The sequence below is a fragment of the Phasianus colchicus genome, chromosome 36 (genome assembly GCF_987193195.1).
Source record: "Phasianus colchicus chromosome 36, bPhaCol1.hap1.1, whole genome shotgun sequence".
Taxonomy (NCBI): domain Eukaryota; kingdom Metazoa; phylum Chordata; class Aves; order Galliformes; family Phasianidae; genus Phasianus; species Phasianus colchicus.
In genome coordinates, this window is record NC_143471.1 from 2,784,283 (window position 1) to 2,801,056 (window position 16,774).

The 16,774-nt window shown below is 60.0% G+C and overlaps 1 protein-coding gene across 3 annotated transcripts in view; it reads right to left on the reverse strand.

Moving 5' to 3' along the window:
* Positions 1-308: 308 nt before the first annotated feature.
* Positions 309-16,774, reverse strand: part of SRRT (serrate, RNA effector molecule) — a 28,713-nt gene continuing 12,247 nt past the window's right edge. For 2 of the 3 annotated variants that reach the window (XM_090129303.1, XM_090129301.1), the window contains exons 7-20: positions 16,567-16,730; positions 15,575-15,685; positions 14,306-14,432; positions 13,272-13,534; positions 13,085-13,146; positions 11,758-11,836; positions 9,333-9,632; positions 8,483-8,653; positions 6,999-7,152; positions 5,208-5,401; positions 3,950-4,106; positions 3,221-3,310; positions 1,754-1,847; positions 309-489 (exon numbers count right to left, since the gene is read on the reverse strand). In XM_090129303.1, coding sequence (XP_089985429.1) covers positions 414-489; positions 1,754-1,847; positions 3,221-3,310; positions 3,950-4,106; positions 5,208-5,401; positions 6,999-7,152; positions 8,483-8,653; positions 9,333-9,632; positions 11,758-11,836; positions 13,085-13,146; positions 13,272-13,534; positions 14,306-14,432; positions 15,575-15,685; positions 16,567-16,730 — 2,042 coding nt within the window. In that variant the 3' untranslated portion in view covers positions 309-413. The remainder of the gene's footprint in view (positions 490-1,753; positions 1,848-3,220; positions 3,311-3,949; positions 4,107-5,207; positions 5,402-6,998; positions 7,153-8,482; positions 8,654-9,332; positions 9,633-11,757; positions 11,837-13,084; positions 13,147-13,271; positions 13,535-14,305; positions 14,433-15,574; positions 15,686-16,566; positions 16,731-16,774) is intronic. The other variant, XM_090129302.1, reaches the window with a different exon arrangement.

Sequence of the window (16,774 nt, forward strand, 5' to 3'; positions counted from 1 at the left end):
ACAATTCCCATAAATGCACCCCAGCCCCATAGATTCCTTCCCCCCTCCCCCAACCCAGCTTTGGGGCCAAGGTGGGTGCTGCCCCCATAGGGCCCTTTATTGGGGGGCTGCCCCCCCCCAGCCCCACAACTGCCCCCCACCCTCATCAACCCCACAGATCCACCCCTATGGGACCCCCATCCTCTCCACCCCCCCCCTTAAGTGAACCCCAGCCCCACAACTGCCCCCCACCCCCATCATTTCCTCCCCAGCCCCACAAATCCACCCTTATAAGACCCCCGTGGGTGTTGCCCCCATAGGGCCCTTTATTGGGGGGTGGGGGTGGAAGGGGGGGGTCAGATGGGTGGGATGAAGGGGAGATCATATCAAAATATGGGGATTTGGGGGGAGGGATTTGGGGGGGGGGGGTACATTTAGAAGAAATCGACGTCTTCGGGGGCATCCAGGTCCCGGTACTCCACAATCGCCCGGGGGTCGCCCCGAACCATCCTAGGGGGGAAGGGGGGGTCTATGGGATGGACACCCCCCCCCAACCCCCCCATTCCATCCCCTGAGTCCCCCCTGCCCTCCCAAAGAGCCCCCATCCCAAATGAAGGGGGTTTGGGGGGATTAAAGGGGGGTTTGGGGGGGGGATTAATGGGATTTGGGGGTGTTAAGGGGGATGACAGAAGGGTTTGGGGGGATTAAGGGGGATTAAGGCAATCTGGGGTGGGATTAAGGGGGATTAAAGGGAATTAGAAGGGTTAAAGGGGGGTTTTGTAGGGGATTAAGGAGAATTATATGGAACAGTGGGGTTTGGGATGCAATTAAGGGGGATTAAGAGGATTTGGGGTGGGATTAAGAAGGGATTAAGGGGATTTGGGGGTGTTAAAGGGGATTACAGGGCTGTTTGGAGGGATTAAGGGGGGGTTTGTAGGGGATTTGGGGTTGTTAACGGGGATTACAGGGCAGTGTGGGGGATTAAGGGGGGGGTTGTAGGGGATTAAGGGATTATATGGGACAATGGGGGTTTTGGAGGCAATTAAGGAGATTAAGGGGATTTGGGGTGGGATTAAGAAGGGATTAAGGGGATTTGGGGGTGTTAAAGGGGATTACAGAGCAGTGGGGGGGATGAAGGGGGGTTTGTAGGGGATTAAAAGGGATTACAGGAGGTTGTGGGGGATTACAGGGGGTTTTAGGGGAAATTTGGGGGATTAAGGGGGGGGTTGTGGGGGATAAAGGGGTTTTGGGGAGGTTAAGGGGTTTACGGGGGGGGGTTGGGAGGATTTGATAGGATTATTGGGGATTAAGGGGATTTGGGGGGGAATAAAGGGGGATTAAGGAGGTTTGGGGGAATTAGAAGAGATTAAAGAGATTTTCAGGAGGAATTTGGGGGATTAAAGGGGGGCTTGGGGGGGATTTCGGGGATATAAGGAGGATTAAATGGGGATTTGGGGATTAATTAAGGATTTGGGGGGATTAAGGGCGTTTTGTGGGGATGAAGGGGGGGAAATGGGGACGTTGGGGGATTAAAGAAGGTTTTGGGGGGGATTAAGTGGGATTAAGGGATATTTGATTGAAGATGGAGTGGGATTAGAGAAGTTTGGGGTGGGATTATGGGGGATTAGGAGCATATTACAGAGGAATGGAAACGGGATTATGGAAGTTGAGGGTGAGATTAAGGGGGGGGGGCGCTGAGGGTGGGATGAAGCAGATTTGGGGAGGGGGAAGAATGGGGTTGGGGGTGGGATTAAAGGGGATTAGGAGCCCTCACCTGCTGCGGGGTTTGTTCAGGTACCCCCCCTGACCTCGGAACGAATCGTAGCTGCCCCTCCCCCCGTAGGGGCCGGGGGGGTACGGGGGACCACCTGGGGGGGGGAGGGGGGGAGGGTCAGGAGAGACCCCCGCTCAGCCCCCCCAATAACTCCCCCCCCCCAATATGGCCGTTTGCCCCTTTATTTTAAGCGTTGCTCTTCCCCCCAGTCCCTTCACCCCCCCTCCCAAAAAAAGCCCCATAATCCCACACGATCTCCTCGTGTTCCCCTTAATCCCAGTTTGAAAGGCTTTAATCCCCCTTAATCCCGCCTTTAAACCCTTTAATCCCACCTCTGAGGCCTTTAATCCCAACCCACACACCATAATCCCCCCCCAATTCCCCTTAATCCACCCCAAACCCATTAAATACCTTAATCCCACCCCCAAACCCCATTAATCCCACCTCCAAACCCCATTAATCCCAACCCAGATGACCTAATCCTCCCTCAATTCCCCTAAACCCACCCCAAAACCATTAAATCCCTTAATCCCACCCCCAAACCCCTTTAATCCCACCTCAAAACCCCCCATAATGCCCCCAAATTCCCCTCGCCTCTTCCAAAGCCTTTTAATCCCACACCAACCTCCTTTAATGCCACCCTAAATTGCTCAATCCCACCCCAATCCCTATAAACCCGCTTTAAATTCCTGAATCCCATCCCAAACCCTCATAATCCCACTCAAAATCCCCTAATCCTAAACCAAATTCTTTTAATCTTACTCTAAATTTCCTTAATCCCACTTCAGATCTCTTAATTATCCTCACATTCCAGCATGAAATCCCCATAATCCCACCCTATTCCCTATAACTCCATCCCAAATCCCCATAATCCCACCCCAAAATATCATTCTTGCCCCAAATCCGCATAATACCACCCCCAATTCCCAAAATCCCACCCTATTCCCTATAATCTCACGCTACAATCTCACATTCTTGCCCCAAATCCCCATAATCCCACCCTAAATCCCCATTTCCTCACCTCCAATCTCCATAATCCCACTCTAAACCTCCATAATCCCACACACAATCCCACAATCCCACCCCCAATCCCCATAATCTCACCCAAATCCCCATTTCCTCACCTCCAATCTCCAAAATCCCACTCTAAACCTCCATAATCCCACACCTAATTCCACAATCCAACTCTAAACCTCCATAATCCCACCCTCAGTTCCACAATCCTACACCTAATCCCCATAATCCCACCCAAATCCCCATTTCCTCACCCCCAATCCCCATAATCCCACCCTAAATCTCCATAATCCCACCCTCAACCTCCATAATCCCACCCCCAATCCCATAATCCCACCCAAATCCACATTTCCTCACCCCCAATCCCCATAATCCCACCCTAAATCTCCATAATCCCACCCTAAACCTCCATAATTCCGCCCCCAATCCCATAATCCCACCCCAATCCCATACCTCCGTAGCCCAGGATGGGGGGTCGGGGCTGTCCGTAGGGCATCATCCCCTGGGGGGTCTGGGGGGGGTACAGCAGCCCTGGGGCCAGACCTGAGGGGGGGACGGACGGACAGACGGACATTGAGTCAGATATGGGGAGTTTTTGGGGTCAGATTTGGGCATTTTGGGGGTCAAATCTGGTGAGTTTTTGAGGTCAGATTTCAGTGTTGGATTTGCAGATATTTTGGGGTCAGATTTGGGGATAATTTGGGGTCGTTTTGGGGTTTTCTGGGGTCAGACTTGGGCATTTCTGGAGTCAGATTTTGGGGTCAGATTTTTGTGTACCCGGACGTCAGATCTGAGGATTTTGGGGGTCAGCTTGGGGATATTTGGGGGTCAGATTTGGTGACTTTTTGGGGTCAGATTTTAAGGTCAGATTCAGGGATATTTTGGGATCATTTTGGGGTTTTTGGGAGGTCAGGTTTTCAAGTCAGAGTTTTTGGGGTCAGATTTTAGGGTCAGATTCAGGGATATTTTGGGATCCTTTTGGGGTATTTGGGAGGTCAGACTTAGTGAAGTTTTTGGGGTCAGCTTTTAGGATCAGATTTGGTGACGTCTTTAGGGATCAGATTTTTGGCTCAGGTTTTGGGGTCATATTGAGGATATTTGAACTCAGATTCGGATGGTTTTTGGGCTCGGATTTGGGAGCTTTTTGAGGCCGTTAATGGGGGTTTTTTTGGGGGGTCTCACCCTGCGCGGGTCCCGGCGGGGGTCCCCCCTTCCCCTCGGGCAGAGCGGGGCGTTTGGGGTCCTGCAGGAAGTTGTTGAAGAACAGAACCTCCTTCCGCACCTCGGCGATTTTCTCGCTGTGTTTGTTGAAGATGTGCTTCCGAACGAATTCGGGGCCCTGCGGGGTCACCATGGGGGGTTTTGGGGTGCAGATGTCACCATGGGGGGGTTTTGGGATGGAGGAATCACCACGGGGGGTTTTGGGGTGCAGGGGTCACCATGGGGGGGTTTTGGGATGGAGGAATCACCACGGGGGGTTTTGGGGTGCAGGGGTCACCATGGGGGGGGTTTGGGGTGGAGGAGTCACGATTGGGAGGTTCTGGGGTGCAGGGGTCACCATGGGGGGTTTCGGGATGCAGGGGTCACCGTGGGGGGGTTTTGGGATGGAGGGGCCACCATGGGGAGGTTTTGGGGTGCAGAGGTCACCATGGGGGATGGGGGACGGCGGTGTCACAGCCCCACACGGGGGGCTTTGTCCCCAGGAACCCCATGGCCCCACGTCGGGGCTCCATGATGCTGAAGGATGCGGCCACCAGGGGCGTCCCCTCCATGACCCCAACCTCCTTCCAGGACCCCAATGTTCCCCATATCCCCAACATCCTCCATGACCCCAGCGTCCTTCCAGGACCCCAATGTCCCCCATGACCCCACACCCCCAACATCCCCCACGACCCCCAATGTCCCCCACATCCCAAATGTCCTCTATGACCCCAATGACACCCGTGATCCCAATGTCCTCCGTGACCCCAACATCCCCAACGTCCCCCACGACCCCAGTGACACCCATAATCCCAGTGACACCCATGATCCCAGTGACACCCATCTCCCCAACGCCCCCCACGACCCCAATGCCCCCCACGACCCCAATGCCCCCCACGTCCCCCATGATCCCAGTGACACCCATGACCCCAATGTCCCCCATCCCCCCAGCGCCCCCTATCTCCCCAACGGCCCCCATCCCCCCAACACCCCCCATGACTCCAACGCCCCCCACGACCCCCATGAGCCCAACATCCCCCATAATCCAAATGACACCCATGACCCCAATGCCCCCCATGACCCCAACGCCCCCCACGTCCCCCATGACCCCAGTGACACCCATGACCCCAATGTCCCCCATTCCCCCAACGCCCCTTATCTCCCCAACGGCCCCCATCCCCCCAACGCCCCCCACGACCCCAACGGCCCCCATCTCCCCAACGCCCCCCACAGCCCCCACCTTGAACTTCTTTCCGCTGAGGGGACACAGCCACTTGTCCTTGCCCAGCTCCTGGGTGTTGGCGGTGACGAACTTCTCCACCTCCTGCTCGGGGTCCTTCCTGCCCAGCCTCAGCGCCTCCTCCTCGGGCAGCGCCTCGCGCCCGGCCAGCAGCGGCCCCAGGCGTTCCTCAAAACCCTTCTGCCATTCGGCCACTGCGGGGACAGCGGGGGGACCTCAGGGGGAAGGCTGGGATTGGGGGGGGGGGAACTGGAATGGGGGGAGGGGGACAGGGAGCCTTGGATGTTGGGGGGACCCCCAGGATGGGAGGGAGGAGAACCTGGGATGTGGGGATCCCAGAAAGGGGGGAGAATTGAGGATGGGGAGCCAGGATGTGGGGGGGAGGACACGGGATGGGGGGGGGACCTCAGGATGGGAGGGAGCAGAACATGGGATGTGGGGGGGACCCCAGAATGTGAAGGGGGACCCCAGGATGAGGGGGAGGAGAACCTGGGATGGGGAGAACGCAGAAAGGGGGGAGAATTGAGGATGGGAACCCAGAATGTAGGGGGAGGAGAAGGATGTGCAGGATGGGGGGGGACCTTGGATGTTGGGGGGACCTCAGGATGGGAGGGACAAGAACCTGGGTTGTGGGGACCCCAGAAAGGGGGGAGAACTGAGGATGGGGACCCAGGATGGGGGGGGGGACACAGGATGAGGGGGGAACCCTTGGATTTTCAGGGGACCCCAGGATGGGAGGGAGGAGAACCTGGGTTGTGGGGATCCCAGAAAGGGGGGAGAACTGAGGATGGGGAGCCAGGATCTGGGGGGGGGGGAACGTGCAGGATGGGGGGGGGACCCTTGGATGTTAGGGGGACCTCAGGATGGGAGGGAGGAGAACCTGGGTTGTGGGGACCCCAGAAAGAAGGGGGGAGAACTGAGGATGGGGAGCCAGGATGGAGGGGGGGGGGGGAATGCAGGATGGGGGGGGGAAACCTGGGATATGGGGGAGAGCCACAGGTGGGGGGGGGACTTGGGATGTGGAGGGAGACCCCGGGATGAGGGGGGGGGAACCAGGAATATGGGGGGGGGTGCAAGGATGGGAGCAGACCCCAAAATGGGGGGGGATGTCAGGATGGGGGGGAGAACCCAAAGATGGGGGGGACAACCGTGGGATGTGAGGTGAGGACTTGGGATGGGGGAGGGAACCCATAATTGGGGGGGGGGGTCGCCAGGAATGGGGGGGGGATGCAATATTGGGTCACATGGGAGGATTTGGGAGGTGGGGTCACAGGGAGACTATGGGGAGTCACCAACCCCATATGGGGTCACAGGAGGAACAATGGGGGGGGACACAAAGGGGTTATGGGGTGTCAGTGATCCCATATGGAGTCACAATGTGAGGGGGGGACACAAAGGGGTTATGGGGTGTCAGTGATCCCATATGGGGTCACAATGTGAGGGGGGGACACAAAGGGGTTATGGGGTGTCACCGACCCCATATGGGGCTGCAATGGGGGGGGGATATAAAGAGGTTATGGGGTGTCAGTGACCCTATATGGGGCCACAGTGGGAGGGGGACACAAAGCGATTATGGGGTGTCACCAACCCCATATAGGATCACAGAGAATTATGGGATGCCATCACCCCCCCCTATACAAAACCACAAAGAACTACAAAACTCTGCTACCATATATAGATTCACAAAACATTATGGGATGTCGCCAACCCCATAAAGAGCTCCGGGCTGGCCAGGCCAGGGGGGGGGTCTATAGGGCCCATGGAGGGGAGGTGTTGGGGGGGGACACCCACCCTCTCCGTGGGAGACGCGGTTGGGGGGCAGCGGCCCCCGCACGTGGACGATCCCGCAGCGGTTGGGCATCTCGTCCTCGTTGAGGTACTCGGAGGTGTTGTAATAATCCACCGAGTGCACGATGCGCAGGTACAGCAGCAGGCGGTCCAGCACCTGGGGGGGGGCAGCAGGGGGAGAGGGGGGGTTATGGGGGGGGTTCGAGGGCGGAGGAATGGGGCTGGGGGCAAAGGGGTGGGATTGGGGGCAATGAGGTGGGATTGGGGGCAGAGGAATGGGGCTGGGGGCAGTGGGGTGGGATTGGGGGTGGAGGAATGGGGCTGGGGGCAGGGGGGTGGGAGTGGGGGCAATGAGGTGGGATTGGGGGCAGAGGAATGGGGCTGGGGGCAATGGGGTGAGATTGCGGGCATTCAGGTGGGATCGGGGGTGGAGGAATGGGGCTGGGGGCAGTGGGTGGGATTGGGGGCAATGGGGTGGGGGCATTGGGGTGGGATTGGGGGCGGAGGAATGGGGCTGGGGGCAACGGGATGGGATTGGGGGTGGAGAAATGGGGCTGGGTGCAGTGGGGTGGGATCGGGGGCAATGGGGTGGGGACATTGGGGTGGGATTGGGGGCAATGGGGTGGGGACATTGGGACTGGGGGCATTGGGACTGGGGGCAATGGGGTGAGATTGGGGGCATTCGGGTGGGATTGGGGGTGGATGAATGAGGCTGGGGGCAACGGGTGGGATTGGGGGCAATGGGGTGGGATTGGGGGCGGAGGAATGGGGCTGGGGTCAATGGGGTGGGATTGGGGGCAATGGGGTGGGGGCATTGGGGTGGGATTGGGGGTGGAGGAATGGGGCTGGGGGCAACGGGTGGGATTGGGGGCAATGGGGTGGGATTGGGGGCAATGGGGTGGGGGCAATGGAGTGGGATTGGGGGCAGACAAATGGGGCTGGGGGCACTGGGGTGGGATTGGGGACAATGGAGCGGGGACACTGGGGTGGGGACATTGGGGTGGCATTGAGAATATGGGGGTGGGACTGGGGGCATTGGGGTGGGGGCACAGAGCTGGGATGGGGGGGGACAATGGGACGTGGGGGGGGATGGGGGGGTTGTGGGGATGCAGGAGTGGGATGGGGGCATAGGGCTGGGATGGGGGGAGATAATGGGATGTGGGGGGGGGGATGGGGGGGGGACAATGGGACGTGATGGGGGGGTTGCGGGGACACAGGAGTGGGATGGGAGGCTGTGGGGGGGGGACGGGGGGGGAAATGGGGAGACCGGACTGGGATGGGGGTATAGGGCTAGGATGGGGAGGGGGGGACAATAGGACACGGGGGTGTGATGGGGGGGGGACAATGGGATGTGGGGGTGGGATGGGGGGGGTCACGGGGACACAGGAGTGGGGTGGGGGCACGCAGGGATGGGCTGGGGGTCCACGGGGTTGGGATGCGGGGCCGTTTTGGGGGGAGGAAGGGAAAAGAGGGGGGGGGTGTCCTACCTTGAGCAGCTTCTCGTCGCGCTCCACGGTGATTTCGGTGGGGTTCCCCTCGCGGGGGCCCTCCTCGCTGTCCCCCCCGCTGCGGCCCAGCAGCTCCTCCTCCTCGGCGCTCACCTCCTCGATCAGGTAATCCGTGATGTGCTTCAGCACCGGGTTCTGCGACGGCGCCGTCTGCGGGGGGGGCAGGGGGGGTTACGGGGGTCTCGGGGGGGCCGGGGGGATGTGGGGACACTGGGGATACGGGGGGGCGCGGGGGAATTTGGAGGGGGTGCGGGGGGGTTGGGGAGGTAAGGTGATGTGGGGGGGTGGGGGGGTGGGGGGGGGTTGTGGGGGTTTGGGATATGGGGGGGCATGGGGGGGTCAAGGGGGTATGGGGGGGGATATGGGGGGGGATATGGGGGGGGATATGGGGGCACTGGGGGACGTGAGCAGAGCATGGGGGGGGATATGGGGGGTGTGGGGGGGGACACAAGGGGCACACGGGGACATTGGGGGGACGTGTGGGGGGGACGTTAAGGGGGGAGACATGGGGTCATATGGGGACGTGGGGGGATGGGGGGCGATGGGAGGGCGGGGGGGGCATGGGGAGAAGGGGGGACATTGGGGGGGGAATGGGGGGATATGGGGACATAGGGGGGGTTGGGAGGGCGGGGGGGGGGAAGGGGGCGGGGGGGGGGGACATCCGGGGTGACAACGAGGGGGAGGTGGCAACAGGAAGTGGGGGTGACCGCAAGCGGAAGTGGTGGGAGCCGCCACCGGAAGGGGTTAAGGGGTCGCAACCGGAAGCGGTAGGAGCCGCCACCGGAAGTGGCAGGGCTCGCAACCGGAAGCGGCGGGCGCTCTCTCTCACCCCGACCACCGCGTTGTCGGTGGTGGCGGCGGCGGCGACGGCGGCGGCCGCATCTCCGTCTCCCAGCGGCGTTTCCCCGGGGGGGGCCGTGCCGGTTCCGGTTCCGGCGGCGTTACCGGCGGTACCGTCGGTTTCCCCCCCCCCCCAAAGCTGCCCCCGAGCGTCCAGCGCGTGCACGAGGCGCGCCGCCAGCTTGATGTCGTTGCGAACCACGGTGCGGTGCTGCGTCAGGCCGTTGACGTTGCGGACGCGCCGGGTCAGATCGCGGTTCACGCCGGGGCTCAATTCGCAGTCACGGAGCTGGGGGGGAAGGGAGGGGGGGTCAGGGGGGGGCGGTCCTAAAGGGATCCGTTGTGAGCCTGAAAGTGAGCCCGTAACGATCCCAAAGGGACCCCAAAAGCGACCCCATAACGATCCCAAAAGTGACCCCAAAAGTGACCCCATAACGATTCCAAAAGTGACCCCAAAAATAACTCCCAAAGTGACCCCATAATGATCCCAAAGGGACCCCAAAAGTGACCCCAAAAGGACCCCAAAAGTGACCCCAAAAGCGACCCCATAACAATCCCAAAGTGACCCCAAAAGCGACCCCCAAAGTGACCCCAAAATGACCCCAAAAGTGACCCCATAACGATCCCAAAGTGACCCCAAAAGTGACCCCCAAAGTGACCCCATAACGATCCCAAAACGATCCCAAAGTGACCCCCAAAAGTGACCCCATAACGATCCCAAAGTGACCCCCAAATGACCCCAAAAGTGACACCAAAAGTAACCCCCAGAATGACCCCCAAAGTGACCCCATAATGATATCAAAGTGACCCCAAAAGTGAGCCCAAAAGTGAGCCCAAAAGTGACCCCAAATGCAACCCCATAACGATCCGAAAGTGACCCGAAAAGTGACCCCATAATGACCCCAAAAGTGACCCCAAAAGTGACCCCATAACGATCCCAAGGTGACCCCCAAATGACCCCAAAAGTGACCCCAAAAGTGACCCCATAACGATCCCAAAGTGACCCCCAAATGACCCCAAAATGACCCCAAAAGTGACCCCAAATGCAACCCCATAACGATCCCAAGGTGACCCCCAAATGACCCCAAAAGTGACACCAAAAGTGACCCCCAGAATGACCCCCAAAGTGACCCCATAACGATATCAAAATGGCCTCAAAAGTGACCCCAAAAGTGAGCCCATAACGATCCCAAAGGGACCCCAAAAGTAACCCCCAAAGTGACCCCATAATGATCCCAAAGTGACCCCCATAGTGACCCCATCATGATCCCAAAGTGACCCTATTAACAACCCCATAATTATCTCAAAGTGATCCTCTAAAGAGACCCCAAAAGTGACCACAGTGTGAGCCACAAAGTGAGCCCAGAAGGGATCCCGTAATTATCCCGAATTAACCAAAAGTGACCCCATAATGATCCCAAAGTGATCCCCAAAAGTCACTCCATAATGATCCTAAATTGACCCCAAATGACCCCAAAAGTGACCCCATAACGATCCCAAAGTGACCCCAAAAGTGACCCTCAGGCCCATTAAGTGCCCTCCAAATGCCCCAGAAGTGACGCCAGCCCCATAAACACCCCATAAATGTCCCCCCACACCCCATAAACACCCCCTAAGTGTCCCCCACACCCCACAAGAGCCCCCTCAGACCCCATAAGTGCCCCACCAGACCCCATAAACACCCCCTATGTGCCCCCCCACACCCCGTAAGAACCCCCCCACATCCCATAAACACCCCCTAAGTGCCCCCCACCCTATAAGAGCCCCCCCACACCCCATAAGAGCCCCCTAAGTGCCCCCCTACACCCCATAAGTGCCCCCTACACCCTATAAGAGCCCCCCCAGACCCCATAAGAGCTCCCTAAGTACCTCCCACACCCCATAAACAGCCTCTACGTGCCCCCCCACACCCCATAAGAACCGCCCACACCCCATAAACACCCCCTAAGTGCCCCCCACACCCTATAAGAGCCCCCCCAGACCCCATAAGTGCCCCACCAGACCCCATGAGAGCTCCCTAAGTGCCCCCCCACACCCCATAAGAGCCCCCTAAGTGCCCCCCTACACCCCATAAGTGCCCCCCCAGACCCCATAAGAGCTCCCTAAGTGCCCCCCACACCCCATAAGAACCCCCCACACCCCATAAACACCCCCTAAGTGCCCCCCACACCCTATAAGAGCCCCCCCAGACCCCATAAGTGCCCCACCAGACCCCATAAACACCCCCTAAGTGCCCCCCACACCCCATAAACACCCCCTAAGAGCCCCCCCACACCATAAGAGCCCCCCACACCCCATAAACACCACATAAATGCCGCCCACACCCCATAAACACCCCATAAGTGCCCCCTGAGATCCCATAAGTGCCCCCCAGACCCCATAAGAGCCCCCTAAGCGCCCCCCCCGCCCCCCACCCGGATGTTCTGCAGGCTCCAGCAGATCTCCTTGATGTTGACACTGCGGTCGAAGGTGACCCAACCACGGCGGAAAAACCTGCAGATTGGGGGGGGGGGGGGGATAAAACAGCATCAGCCCCCCCGTATCCCCCCCCCAAAGACCCCCATGTAACCCCCCCACCCCCCACAGACCCCCATTAAAACCCCCCAACCCCACCAAAGACCCCCAAATAAACCCCCCCCCCCAAACACCACCAAGTAATCCCCTCCCAAGCCCCCCAAAAGACCCCATGTAACCCCCCCATACCCCAAAGACCCCCCCCAAGAACCCCCCCACCCCAATGTAACTCCCGCACCCCCCCATAGACCCCCATTAAACGCCCCCAACCCCCCAAAGACCCCCGAAACCCCCCCCAACCCCCATGTAACCCCTCACTCCCCCCACAAACCCCCGTGTAACCCCCCCAAAGACCCCAAATAACCCCCCCAGCCCCCCATTAACCCCCCCTGCCCTCCAATGACCCCCATGTAACCCCCCCCAAAGACCCCCAAACCCCCCCCCACCCACATGTAACCCCCCCAGCTCCCCAAAGACCCCCAAATAACCCCCCTTGCCCTCCAAAGACCCCCATATAACCCCCCAGAAACCCCCAAAAGCCCCCCCACCCCCCCCATAAACCCCCATTAAGCCCCTCCAACCTCCCAAAGACCCCCCAAATGACCCCCCTTGCCCTCCAAAGACCCCCATATAACCCCCCAAAAGACCCCCAAAAGCCCCCCCACCCCCAAATAACCCCCCCACCCCCCCCATAGACCCCCATTAAGCCCCTCCAACCCCCCAAGACCCCCCCCAGCTCCCCAAAGACCCCAAATAACCCCCCACCCTCCAAAGACCCCCATGTAACCCCCCAAAGACCCCCAAAACCCCCCCCCACCCTCATGTAACTCCTTCACTCCCCCCACAAACCCCCATGTAACCCCCCCAGCCCCACAAATAACCCCCCCACCTCCCCCATAGACCCCCATTAAGCCCCTCCAACCTCCCAAAGACCCCCCAAATGACCCCCCCTGCCCTCCAAAAACCCCCATGTAACCCCCCAAAAGCCCCCCCACACCCCCATAGACCCCCATTAAGCCCCTCCAACCCCCCAAAGACCCCCCCAAGACCCCCCCAGCTCCCCAAAAACCCCCAAATAACCCCCCACCCTCCAAAGACCCCCATGTAACCCCCCCAAAGACCCCCGAAACCCCCCCCCACCCTCATGTAACCCCCCCACCCCCCCCATAGACCCCCATTAAGCCCCCCCAACCCCCCAAAGACCCCCCCCCCCCCCCCCAGTCCCACCTCCTCTCAGGCTGGGGGTCCGACAGCGCCACGCGCATGAAGCCAGGATAACGCTTACACAGCTGTTATGGGGGGGGGAAAGCGGGGAGGAAAGGGTTAACATTCATTGGGGGGGGGTCGAGAAGTGGGGGAGGGGGGAGAGGGTGGAATTTTTGGGGTGAATTGGAGGTTTTTTGGGGCTTCTCACCGCCACGATCTCCGCCTGGGCGATGTTGGGAGCGATGTTCCTCATGAAAAGGGAGCAGGTTTTGTGCAGGGGCCGCGGGGGGGGGTCGCTTTCTTTCGGTTTCGCTGCCCCCCCCGTTGGGGTGGTGGGGGTCCCGGGGGTCGTCGCCCCCCCTCCTCCCCCTCCCCCCCCCGCAGCTGCAGTTGTTGCTGTCGTTGTCGTCGTCCCCCCCCCTCCGCTCTCCTCTTCCTCGGCGCCTTTCTCCTCCTTTCCCTTCTCTTCTGCTGGGGGGGGGGGAGGAGGCGATCAGGACCTCCAATGTCCCTTTTGACCTTCCAGGACCTCCCCAAGATCCTCAATGTCCCCTTCACCCTTCCAGGACCCTTCACAGACCCCCAATATCCCCTTGAACCATCCAGGACCCCCCTAGGTGCCCCCCTAAACGTCCAATGTCCCCTTTGCCCTTCCAGGACCCCCCCCAGACCCCCAGTGTCCCCCCTTTGCCCTTCCAGGACCCCCCCCGGACTTTCAATGTCCCCATTGCCCTTCCAGGACCCTTCTCAGTCCCCCAATATCCCCTTCAACCATCCAGGACCCCCCTAGGTGCCCCCCTAAATGTCCAATGTCCCCTTTGCCTTTCCAGGACCCCCCCCCCCCAGACCCCCAGTGTCGCCCCTTTGCCCTTCCAGGACCCCCCCCAGACCCCCAATGTCCCATTTGATCTTCCAGGACCCCCCCTGCACTTCCAATGTTCCCACTGCCCTTCCAGGACCCTCCTCAGACCCCCAATATCCCTTTCGACCATGCAAGACCCCCCTAGGTGTCCCCCGCAGACCTCCAATGTCCCCTTTGCCCTTCCAGGACCCCCCCCCAAGACCCCCAATGTCCCCTTTGCACTTCCAGGACCCCTCCCCAAACCCCCAGTATCCCCTTCAACCATCCAGGACCCCCCCGAGGTGCCCCCCCCAGACGTCAAATGTCCCCTTTGCCCTGCCACGACCCCCCCCTCCCCCCCCAGACCCCCACTGTCCCCCCTTTGCCCTTCCAGGACCCACCAGCGTTCCCCCCCTGGCGCCGCCCCCCCTCAGAGCCGCTCTCTGATTCGCTGCCGCTGCCGTCATCGTCGCTCTCCTCTTCCTCCTCTTCCTCACCACTGCGCGGCCGCTTCCGCTTAGGAGCAGCCTTTAAAAGAGGGGGAGGGGGGCGGATACACCAAAATTATGGGGGGGGGAGCCAAAATGGCGGGGGGGGGGGGGGGGGGGCAGTAGGAGCAAGAGGAACCGGAAATGGAGCAGCTTGGATAAAGGAGATACGGGCTGACACCGGAAGGGGTGGGGCTAAGCTAAAGCGGAAAACTTTGATTGGCTGAGTCACCAAAAAGGGAGGGACCTCACAGGGGAAGAGGCGGGGCTCAGCTAAAGAGGGACGGGCTTTGATTGGATGGCTCACTGGGAGGGGATGGACCTGACACAGGAAGGGGCGGATCCCCAGGGAGACCCCCACCATGAAAGAGAACACCCTATAGGGCAAAGGGGAGCTTTAACTGAAGTGAGACGAGCTTTGATTGGTTGACTCACCGGAAGGGGATGGAACTCACAGAGGAAGGGGCGGGGCGTAACTCACGGGGGGTGGGGGAGGGGCTTAAATCGAGGAGGGAATGCGCATGGCTTCTGGGGGAGGGGCATCAAACCGGAAGGGGCGGGACTTAGCTTTGTGGGCGCGTTCATGGCAGGGGGAGGGGTCTATAAAAAAAGGGGGGGGAGGGGCCTCAAAATAAGGGGAGGGGCTTTGATCGAGAAGGGGGGGGGTCTCAGCGGAACGGCTTTGCTCACAGGGAGGGGGCTGGAGGTGCTGGATTATGGAACTGCGGTTCCACCGGAAAAGGAGGAGCTTAAAGCGGGGGTGTGGCTTACACCGGAAGGGGCGGGGCTTAGATGTCACGTGTCTGGCACGACGCGGGCTGGCTCAAGGGGGTGGGGCCTCTAAGAAAGGGGTGGAGCATATTTCAATGGAGGACATGCTGGGTGGGGCGGGGCCTAATGGAAGGGGGCGTGGTTTTTTCCACAGTGGGCGTGGCTTTGTCGCACCAGGGGCCAGTGGCTCCTCGCGGGGGGGGGGGGCGTGGCTTACACCGGAAGGGGCGGGGCTTAGATGACAAGTATCTGGCAGAAGGGCGTGGGCTGGCTCAAGGGGGCAGGGCCTCTAAGAAAGGGGCGGAGCCTATTTCAATGGAGGACATGCCGGGTGGGGCGTGGCCTATAGGAAGGAGGCGTGGCTTGCCGCAGCGGGGGGCGTGGCTTGCCGCAGCGGGGGGCGTGGCTTACCTTCTTGGCCTCCTTCTCGCCATCCTCCTCCTTCCTCCCCTTCTCCTCCTCCTCTTCCTCCTCCGGCGCCGCTTTTGGGGTTTTCTCGCTGCTCGGCTCCTCCCCTTCCGCCTGGGGGAGGGGGGGGGGAGAGAAGTTAATGGGGTGAGGAGACCCCCAGAAGGAGGAGACCCTATGGGGCAGAAGGGACCCCACAGGACCCTGTAGAGATGATATAGGGTCATGGTGACCCCATAAGACCCCAAAATGACCCCACGGGGTCAAGAAAACCCCAAAAGACCCCATGGAGACTGTATGGGGCCAAGGTGACCCCATAGGGACCCCCAAAATGACCCTAAGAAATCAAGAAAACCCCAAAAGACCCCATGGGGACCCCATAGAGACCATATAGGACCAAAGCGACCTCATGGGGACCCCAAAACAGATCCTATGGGGCCAAAGAGACCCCAAAAGATCCCACAAAGACCCTATGGGGCCAAGATGACCCCATAGGGACCCCATAGAAACCAAAGCAACCTCATGGGGACCCCAAAACCGATCCGATGGGGCCAAAGAGACCCCAAAAGACCCCACAAAGACCCTATGGGGCCAAGATGACCCCATAGGGACCCCCAAAATGACCCCATAGTGCCAAGAAAACCCCAGAAGACCCCATGGGGACCCCATAGGGACCATATAGGACCAAAGCAACCTCATGGGGACCCCAAAACCGATCCTATGGGGCCAAAGAGACCCCAAAAGACCCCACAAAGACCCTATGGGGCCAAGATGACCCCATAGGGACCCCATGGGGACCCCACAGAAACCAAAGCGACCTCATGGGGACCCCAAAACCGATCCTATGGGGCCAAGATGACCCCATAGGGACCCCATAGAAACCAAAGCAACCTCATGGGGACCCCAAAACCGATCCTATGGGGCCAAAGAGACCCCAAAAGACCCCACAAAGTCCCTATAAGACTAAAATTGCCCCCAGCCCCCCCCCCCCAGACCTTCTTTCCCTCCTCCTTGCTGTCGGGGGGGGTTTTGCGCTCGGGGTCGGGGGGCCGGGCTTCGTCTTTTTTGGCTGCTTCGGCCTTGTCCTGCCTCTCCTCCTCCTCCTCCTGCTCCAGGATGCGCAGGTCGTTTTCCGTGCCGCCCTCCATCTTAATTACCGCTAATTAGGGGGGGGGAAAAAGAGCTTGAGATGAAAGGAGAGCG